At 31.8% G+C, this 10,842-nt stretch overlaps 1 protein-coding gene across 1 annotated transcript in view; it reads right to left on the bottom strand.

The window, feature by feature from the left end:
* LOC144447216 (nuclear receptor ROR-alpha A-like) overlaps positions 1-10,842 on the bottom strand; it is a 31,751-nt gene that overhangs the window by 16,908 nt on the left and 4,001 nt on the right. The window contains exon 3 of the mRNA XM_078137119.1: positions 7,756-7,897. Coding sequence (XP_077993245.1) covers positions 7,756-7,897 — 142 coding nt within the window. The remainder of the gene's footprint in view (positions 1-7,755; positions 7,898-10,842) is intronic.

Below are 10,842 nucleotides of genomic sequence, written 5' to 3'. Positions count from 1 at the left end.
CATGTCTTCATTTGTTAGAGTTATACAATTCAAGACGGGTTTTCACTCGAAAACAACAATTCTGTGAATAATGACACTCTGAACGCAGCGATTTCTCGGACGATGTTACCACTGTAACGTATGGCTGACAACGACTTGCTTCCGGTTTAGTCCCTCGTGCATACGGGTGGATTGTCGGCGATTAATACATACATCGTCTGATATTTTAATTCACAGTGTTTCTTGTGACCGGCGCCTGTCAGCAGACTCTGCCATTTTTTTCATCATTCCATTGTATTTAAACCTTGTACTTGACATTTCGCAATATTTATAATTCTCAACAAAATACCTCAACATGCCTCACTTCGCTCGTACTCAAAGCAGCCCCGCGCGGTATGATCACTGACACTGACATGATGAGAGAGAACCTTTTCGGATTTACATGTAAAACGGGGAAAGATACGCAAAACATAATGCAAAGTCTGAAGCCAAATTAAAGTTGTAATTATTTTAATTATTTTTACTTGCCAAATATTTGCATTTTGGAAAGGCAAGACACGTTCATGTCGTTTAACTTTACATGTGAACTGTCATGCCTGGCATGCCCTTCCTTACGCAAATTGTCTGAATTCTGGTTCACTGCCATTCCAAATTGCACGACAATATAGAATTAACTACAAGTTACATGTTATCTGAAAACATCACACTTTTATAGTGGGTCTGAAGTGTGATTTTAGTGAGTACCAAGAACGTCCTATGTTGATACTCAAGATACTTGCTGTGGAAAATCGCTCGGTCAAATGAGGTCACCTTCGGCTTCTGGTCGAATCAGGATAGAGTATGCAAATGAGGATGTTGCGGACTGGCTGATTATGTAGAAGGGTGCAGAATTGGATTTGAAGTTTACAACCCTGTTTCGAACAAACGCTTGTCATTTGGGCGCCCAATGCGTAGAATTATGACTATAGCACATATTACATTGCTTGTTTGACGTCAATAGTGTCTTTTGAAAAGTGGCAGTTTACTTAAAGTCTCGTCGACTGATTTCCAATATGGCGTCGGTCATTATACTCATTAACATATTCATTTTTTTTTCAAATTACAAAAAAAAAATCATAAAAAATAAAAATGAGGATGTGCTGACTTGAAATTAACAAATCTGAGTAAGCTACCCCCTGCGCATCAACACGCCAGATATCAAAGCAATCTAATAAGAGGTTTTCAAGGAGTTGATGAAAATGACATTTTATGAAAAAAAATCATAAAAAATTGAAAATGGCACAGATCAACTTGGCATGAACAAATCTGAATAGCCTCCCCCCAGGGAACATGCTCACCAAATATCGAAGAATTCCGACTGTCACTTCCGGAGTAGATAGTAAAAATACAAAAGTTTGACGGACACCTATGATTCACTCTACTCTCTATACCTCAATACCCACCTATACCTAAAGCTACGCTTTCAGCTTTCGCTGACAGCGGAGCTAAAAAATAGTGTGAGAAAGTGTGATTCTCATTGCAATATAGAATTTAGAAACCAAAATGATAAAACAACGTAACCATTGCAGACTTAAACTAGATGTATGACATTGTATGGGTGCAATATTCATAGTAAAACAACGTAACCACTGCAGACTTATACTATATGTATGACATTGTATGGGTGCAATATTCATAGTAAAATAACGTAACCATTGCAGACTTAAACTAGATGTATGACATTGTATGGGTGCAATATTCATAGTAAAACAACGTAACCACTGCAGACTTATACTATATGTATGACATTGTATGGGTGCAATATTCATAGTAAAACAACGTAACCATTGCAGACTTAAACTAGATGTATGACATTGTATGGGTGCAATATTCATGGTCCAAACGTATCAAGGAAAGCTGACATTTCACTTGCAGGCCTTGTCTGGTTTTATATTTATAAACTCAAAAAGATGACTGCATGGGTTTGGTTCAAAATATGACATCTTTACTTTCTAGTACATACAGCTAGACTAAGAATACAATGACTGAGTTGGTACCTGAATCCTAGGAATGACAGAATACAATTGTCTCCTACAAAACAAACACTCAATACCCTGTCTTTTGAGAGTATATCGTCATGGTTTCCATTCTGTCAGGTTTTCAATTTTTTCTTTCAGTGAAAATAGTCAGTTAATTTGAGTGCTTATATAGCCAGTAGCAGGAACACTCAGATTTATCAATTTCCCAGGTAACGTTATTTTCCTTCCTACAAACACATATACGGTTTGCCAAATTAATCATTCATTTGCACTGCAGCAGATTTAAAAAGATGGAGAATCTGAGAGTATCTGCCAGTAATTATTTAGATATATTTACCAGTAGTTATTTAGATATATTTACCAGTAGTTATTTAGATATATTTACCAGTAGTTATTTAGATATATCTACCAGTAGTTATTTAGATATATTTACAAGTAGTTATTTAGATATATTACCAGCAGTTATTTAGATATATTTACCAGTACTTATTTAGATATATTTACCAGTACTAATTTAGATATATTTACAAGTAGTTATTGAGATATATTACAAGCAGTTATTTAGATATATTTACCAGTACTTATTTAGATATATTTACCAGTACTTATTTAGATATATTTACAGTACTTATTTAGATATATCTACCAGTACTTATTTAGATATATTTACCAGTACTTATTTAGATATATTTACCAGTAGTTATTTAGATATATTTACTAGTAGTTATTTAAATATATTTACCAGTAGTTATTTAGATATATTTACCAGTACTCATTTAGATATATTTACCAGTAGTTATTTAGATATATTTACCAGTACTCATTTAGATATATTTACCAGTAGTTATTTAGATATATTTACCAGTAGTTATTTAGATATATTTACCAGTAGTTATTTAGATATATTTACCAGTACTTATTTAGATATATTTACCAGTACTTATTTAGATATATTTACCAGTAGTTATTTAGATATATTTACCAGTACTTATTTAGATATATTACCAGCAGTTATTTAGATATATTTATCAGTAGTTATTTAGATATATTTACAAGTAGTTATTTAGATATATTACCAGCAGTTATTTAGATATATTTACCAGTACTTATTTAGATATATTTACCAGTACTTATTTAGATATATTTACAAGTAGTTATTTAGATATATTACCAGCAGTTATTTAGATATATTTACAAGTAGTTATTTAGATATATTACCAGCAGTTATTTAGATATATTTATCAGTAGTTATTTAGATATATCTGCCAGTAGTTATTTAGATATATCTGCCAGTAGTTATTTAGAAATGTCTATCAGTAGTTATTTAGAAATGTCTATCAGTAGTTATTTAGATATATCTGCCAGTAGTTATTTAGATATATCTGCCAGTAGTTATTTAGAAATGTCTATCAGTAGTTATTTAGATATATCTATCAGTAGTTATTTAGATATTCGTATCAGTAGTTATTTAGATATATCTATCAGTAGTTATTTAGATATATCTATCAGTAGTTATTTAGATATATTTACAAGTAAGTATTTAGATATATTTACCAGTAGTTATTTAGATATATTTACCAGTAGTTATTTAGATATATTTACCAGTACTTATTTAGATATATTTACCAGTACTCATTTAGATATATTTACCAGTAGTTATTTAGATGTATTTACCAGTACTCATTTAGATATATTTACCAGTAGTTATTTAGATGTATTTACCAGTACTTATTTAGATATATTTACCAGTAGTTATTTAGATGTATTTACCAGTAATTATTTAGATATATTTACCAGTAGTTATTTAGATGTATTTACCAGTACTCATTTAGATATATTTACCAGTAGTTATTTAGCTATATTTACCAGTACTTATTTAGATATATTTACCAGTAGTTATTTAGATATATTTACCAGTAGTTATTTAGATATATTTATCAGTAGTTATTTAGATATTCATATCAGTAGTTATTTAGATATATTTACCAGTAGTTATTTAGATATTCGTATCAGTAGTTATTTAGATGTATTTACCAGTACTCATTTAGATATATTTACCAGTAGTTATTTAGCTATATTTACCAGTACTTATTTAGATATATTTACCAGTAGTTATTTAGCTATATTTACCAGTACTTATTTAGATATATTTACCAGTAGTTATTTAGCTATATTTACCAGTACTTATTTAGATATATTTACCAGTAGTTATTTAGCTATATTTACCAGTACTTATTTAGATATATTTACCAGTAGTTATTTAGATATATTTACCAGTAGTTATTTAGATATATTTACCAGTAGTTATTTAGATATTCGTATCAGTAGTTATTTAGATATATTTATCAGTAGTTATTTAGATATTCATATCAGTAGTTATTTAGATGTATTTACCAGTAGTTATTTAGATATATCTGTCAGTAGTTATTTAGATATATTTATCAGTAGTTATTTAGATATATCTGTCAGTAGTTATTTAGATATTCATATCAGTAGTTATTTAGATGTAGCTACTCGTGATTACTTAGATACAATAGAAAAATCAATATAAAACAACATTGACCAAATCTGTGTTTGTTACTCAATACATTGCAAAACACTAAAAAAAATGTATAAAAAGTTTATTGTTGTACATACGATAACAAACCTAGTCAAGTTCTAAGGGGAATTTTGCCAGATTCCCTCTTTAATTTATTGCATATTTATAACATAATTACAAAATTTTCTGATTTATCTAAATGTCATCTAAACTCTAAAACTGCACTTATATTGTTCCCTCAAAATGAATAAAATAGCTCCTTCCAAAATTCTACTGTTCAATTGTTCCTTCCAAACTGTAATAAAACTACTAATAAATGCTTCAGACACATTTTCCATATTCCCTCTATTTGCAAGCTAACCTTAAATCCACAGTAATACAAATGTGTCCTGTATATTATGTACCATATTTGCAAGCTAACCTTAAATCCACAGTAATACAAATGTGTCTTGTATATTATGTACCATATTTGCAAGCTAACCTTAAATCCACAGTAATACAAATGTGTCCTATATATTACGTACCATATCTATATATTTGCAAGCTAACCTTAAATCCACAGTAATACAAATGTGTCCTGTATAATATGTACCATATTTGCTAGCTAACCTTAAATCCACAGTAATACAAATGTTACCTATATATTATGTACCATATCCAGGGATAATTTTAACCAGGTTTGTGTTGAATCATACAATCAATGTGTATTCATAGAATCCCATTCTAATTCATATGAAGAAACAGCTTTTTTTCACTTTTTAAGAGGATTTTAATATGTTACTGGTTTCCATGTATCAGCTTGGTCTGTCCTCTCAGGACACCGTCTTACTTTCTCCACCACTGACACTCTCGTTGTCATGTTGAACCAAAATGTTAAGGTTCTTTGGGTCATAGAAACAAAAACAACAAATTTATCACCTTGTCTAGGGACCAAGGTCACAAAAGTGTTTATTCTTATAGTGTTGTTTCATAGTTCTGACATGAGTAACCTTTGACCTGACAAGTCTTAGATAGAGTATTCCATAGAAATAAAAGTAAAGGATTGGTTTCACTTTCTTGACCATGAACAATGCTGTTTTTGAGATTCTACTAGTGACAGACTAAACCATTCATTATAATCACAACAGACAACACAGAATTTAGACTATGCAGAAATGAGCAGACAAAAAAGGATTTATTCAGACATGTAATTGCAATATTCTAGACACTGTAATGGCTTTAACCTTCAACTTTAAGAGATTTGACATAAAATACCAGCTGTTCATTGCAGCTGTCTTGTGTTAATTTACATGAACATAAAGGTGACGTCTAGCTGCCTTGTGTTAATTTACATGAACCTGAAGGTGACTTCTTAAGTGCTAAGAAGTGAAGCAAACATGTAATACCATCTGTTGAAATCCTTAACCTACAATGAAACATATATGGGGGTACATGTATATAGTTACATTGGTGTATGTGATATGGATGTGTGTGTGATTTGGGGGTTGGTGGTAGTGTGCCCTCTAATGAGAGCCAAATATTGTTATCAGTAAAAATGATAAAAACTGGCATTTCTTGTAAGAGATAGGAGAACAAAAACGTTGATATGTCATTTGAAATTGTGTGCGTCAGTGGTGGGTGCATCAAATTGGATTAGAGGGCACACTGGTTGGGGTGTTAGATGGGAAGGGGTTGGATGGATATGATAGATATTTGTGGTATTGATGATTGATGGGAAGGGATAGGATGCATTGGTGGTATTAGTCTAAGATAGGAGGGGTTAGATGAGGTGGAGGTATTAGTCTAAGATAGGAGGGGTTAGATGAGGTGGAGGTATTAGTCTAAGATAGGGGGTTAGATGAGGTGGAGGTGTTACACATAAGAGGGTTAGATAGGTGAGTTGCTGCTGAGATGGCTGATAGGTGGATGATGAGATGGACATATGTGATTAAAAGAGGGATTAGATGGGAGGAGTTAGATGGTTTGGCAATTATAGATTGTTGTATGTGATTTAAAGGTGGGGCTTTAAATGGAAGGGGTTTAATAGATGGGTGAATGATGGGATGGTTGTATGTGATTAGAAGGGGTAATTAAGATGAGTGGGATGGGTATTTGTGGTGGGGGGTGGGGTGGGGGTGGGGGTGGGGGTGGAGGGGCTCTGAGTGATAAAATTTAGGATCAAATCATGTACAGCAGCCCGTTTCACTTTAGGCATATTTGTGTGGTTCTGATTACATTCAATTTTAGAATACGTGGGGTCGGTAAATTTTTTATTTTATTTTTTAAATTTTTTTTTCATGTGTGAATGTCTAGTTCAGGTAGTTATGTTTTTTCTGTTGTTTTCCATATGGTCTCTGTGTTATTGACTTCTTCCCAACAGATGTACAGCCATTACAGATTGGAAGAACTGTCTTTCAGTTTCCACATCCACTATTTCTTGTGAGACTTCACAGTTTTCACGATTTTCTTATTTTCTTTCTCAAATATTTTCGCAATGTATTGAGTTACAAACACAGACTTGGTCCATGTTGTTTCACATTGATTTTTAAAGTAGGAAGCCATGATGAAATTATTTTATGAATTAAAAATCCAAAATAAATACCCAATCCTCATCCATATGGCCACTTTAAGGAATTTTAATGATATTTCCATCATTATGGTTTTTAAAAAAAAATTAATTTTACTTGATGTCAGATATGATGATTTGTATCTTGAACACAAAACTTGTTTAATAGTCTGAAACAAATGTTTGATATTCATCTTGATCTAACATATAGATTTACTCACAAAAATTTACTTCATCTACAACATACAAAGACTCTATGTTAGAAAAATGAAAATTTAAATTTCTCTTTTCTTACAGTTTATAGAATGGAACACAATTTATCACACAAGCTGAATATAATATAAATGTTTGTAAAATGAAAATCTAATTAAATTTAATTCTTCAGTTGTTTTGTGAAAATGATTTAGTACTACATAATTCTTAGAAATATTAATAATATTAACTTAAAGTAACTTGTAACAAATGGCATGTGTTTACAATTCGCTTAGACTGATTCCAGTTGCAATGTTTTTTCGAACACAACCCTTTTCATTCCTTTTTTAAATTCTTTTGGCATTTCCATGTAATCTTTTTTGCTGTAATTCTTTTGTTGTTGTTGTTGTTGTTGTTGTTGTTGTTGTTGTTGTTGTTGTTGTTGTTGCTGCTGCTATTGTATCAATTAAAACCAGACTTACCATCTTTGGACATTCCAAGTAAGATACATTTTTGTAGTCTGCAGTACTGGCAACGGTTTCTGTTTGTACGATTCACTTCACATGACTTATCTCTTGGACAAAGGAAATCAGATTTATTGTTGATGCAACGACGAAAGAATCCCTGAAAAAAAATTAAAAAGTAGAAAAACAGCTTCAATTAGTTGTTTTCTTGAAATCTTCACACTTCAACAAATTAGTCAATATTTCGTTAAAGTGGCCATATGGATGAGGTTTGCATATTTAGTTTAATTTATAAAACAATTTTATCATGACTTAATTCCTACTTGAAAAGTCAATGTGAAATAACATATACCAAGTCTTTGTTTGTAACCCAATACATTGCTAAAAAGCTTTTTATACATACAATAACAAACATTTTACAATAACAAACATTTTACACATTTATTAATCTTTTGCAATTTATTGAGTTACAAACAAAGACTTGGTAAATGTTTTTTTCACATTGATTTTTCAAGTAGGAAGCCATGATAAATTGTTTTTAAATTAAAAATTTAGAATCCAAAATAAATACCCAATCCTCATCCATATAGCCACTTTAAGTGCTAACAATTAAACTAAGCCTAGATAAAATGTCTCCGTTCTATAGTGTGTGTGCCGCCATAATTTTAAAAAATACCGCCAATGGCGTTGTAGCACAACTGTAGTTTTTAAAAATGTTTATCCATATGCTAGTCTATGCTAACAATAGGTGTTTATTTGCTGAATAACTATCCAGTTGCCTATCCAACCATGTTGCTATCTTTATGATAAATGCTATCATTTGGCTGTTGCTATGGGCATGGTCATGTTGTTAGATATATTTGCATACATTTGTGTATGTTTTTGTTCACTTGTGTATTAATTCCTGATATTGTCTTTGCAATATACGTGATCATTTGGCTGTTGCTATGGGCGTGGTCTTGTTGCTAGGAAAATTTACATACATTTTTTGAATGTTTATTCAATTGTCTATTAAACCCTGTTGTTATCTTTGTGAAATACACCACCGTTTGGCTGTTGCTATGGGCGTGGTCACGGTTACTAGGGTATTTGCATACATTTTTTAAATGTTAATTCATCTGTCTTTCTATTCCTGTTGTTATCTTTGCAATATACGTGATTATTTGGCTGTTGTTATGGGCGTGGTCTTGTTGCTATGCAAATTTACATACATTTTTTGGATGTTTATTCAATTATCTATTAAACCCTGTTGTTATCTTTGTGAAATACACCACCGTTTGGCTGTTGCTATGGGCGTGGTCATGGTTGCTAGGGTATTTGCATACATTTTTTGAATGTTTACTCACTTGCTTACCAGATGATGTTGTTATTTGACCAAAATATACTGCCATTTGGTTGTTGCTAAGGGCATGGTCATGGTCGCTAGGGCCAATTTTGTCAAAATGTTTTAAAGAAAATCTGCAGAATAACAGTTTCAGAAACATCTCGCCAAGTTTCAGACTAATTGACCAAGTACTTTTTGAGATATAAGTTTTTGACCAAAAATGAACATTTTTACACCTAATTTGCATATCACTCATGGAATCATGGTAAGCTTAATATTTCTTCGTCCATACATCCCTAGATACATTCCCATTAAATTTCAGCCCAATCTGCTCAGTAGTTTTAGAATTATAGATTTTTAACCAAAAAGACACATTTTTAGCCCTAATTTGCATATCACTGATGGAATCATCCCGTCATGAACAAATCTTACTTTACACCACCTTAAGAATGTTCCCACCAAATTTCGCACCAATCTGCCAAGTAGTTTCTGAGTTTAAGTTTTTTGACCAAAAATCACATTTTTTGACCCAAATCACACACCTGTGATGCGATCATTTTGATTTGAACAATTTCCCAACTAGACACCCAAAGTAATGGACCCACCAAATATCGTGGCAATCGGTTCAGCGGTTTTTGACTTTAAGTTGTTTACACACACACACACACACACACACAGACAGACAGACGCCGGGCGATCCCTATAGCACTACTGAACAAGTTCAGTTGTGCTAAAAAACAGCACCAACAAAGATATGATGAGAAAGGAACAGTGAGCGCCATTTGCATGAGTACTTATGCTATTCTATGTGGCATCACGTTCCTGAGCAAAGAGAGTAAAAGTGCAACAGAAAACATTGTACACATGATTGACGAGACCTCTAGTACCAAGTCCTGGTACTCACACATTACAGTGTTGCAATCATTATACATCACATATTTATCTGGGAATAAAAACATATTTTGTATAAGTTTAACTTGTAGATTCATAAGAATTTGAAATACATGATGGAACACTCACTGGCTTATTTGCATAATATTTGCATATGCTATCATGTTTACAGTATTCATTGCAGTACTATACCACTACTATAAAACAATCAAAGCTGGATCAAGTACATATCTAATAATATTTTCTTGTGTAAGCAAACAAATTTATTAACTGGTTTCCATGGTAATATAACATTTGGATGTTTATTCTTAAGGACTATTGAAGTATATGATCCATATGTGGTCAACTTCATGTTTTTTAAATCATTAGCATTTTTTTTCAATTAAAGTTTGAATGTATTATCAATTAAGCTTCAATTATGCTTCGACACATTGTACTATTGCCCTCTGGTGGCCAGTCAGAGAAATACTATTCATTACGTGTAGTTCCAAAGGACTCACTTTACTGCAATAATCATGAGTTGATCTTCATTTAGTTCAACTGATTTCAAAGAATTAACATTTTGAGTGTAAAAAAACAGGTGTCTGACAGAAAAGGATTTTATCTAATCCTTATGACTTCAACAACAGATAATAACTGTAATAATCCAAGACATAGGATTCACACATTAGGGTTTAAAAATGGGTAAAATTCTGGATACAGAATAATGAAATTGCACGCTAGCAACCACTCATTTTTTACAACTTTGACATTTCCTTTACCATTTTCAATTATTTCTTTGCTTATTATAACTCTCTTAGGAATGAGTTGAGATGATCCAATCAGCCTTGCCACACTATTATACATGGTGACCTATTACACACACAGTCTTATCTAACTCACCACTATAA

Source organism: Glandiceps talaboti, chromosome 16 (genome assembly GCF_964340395.1).
Source record: "Glandiceps talaboti chromosome 16, keGlaTala1.1, whole genome shotgun sequence".
In the NCBI taxonomy this organism is placed as follows: domain Eukaryota; kingdom Metazoa; phylum Hemichordata; class Enteropneusta; family Spengelidae; genus Glandiceps; species Glandiceps talaboti.
Note: the sequence above shows the minus strand (reverse complement) of the source record. Positions and strands in the feature narration are given on the sequence as shown.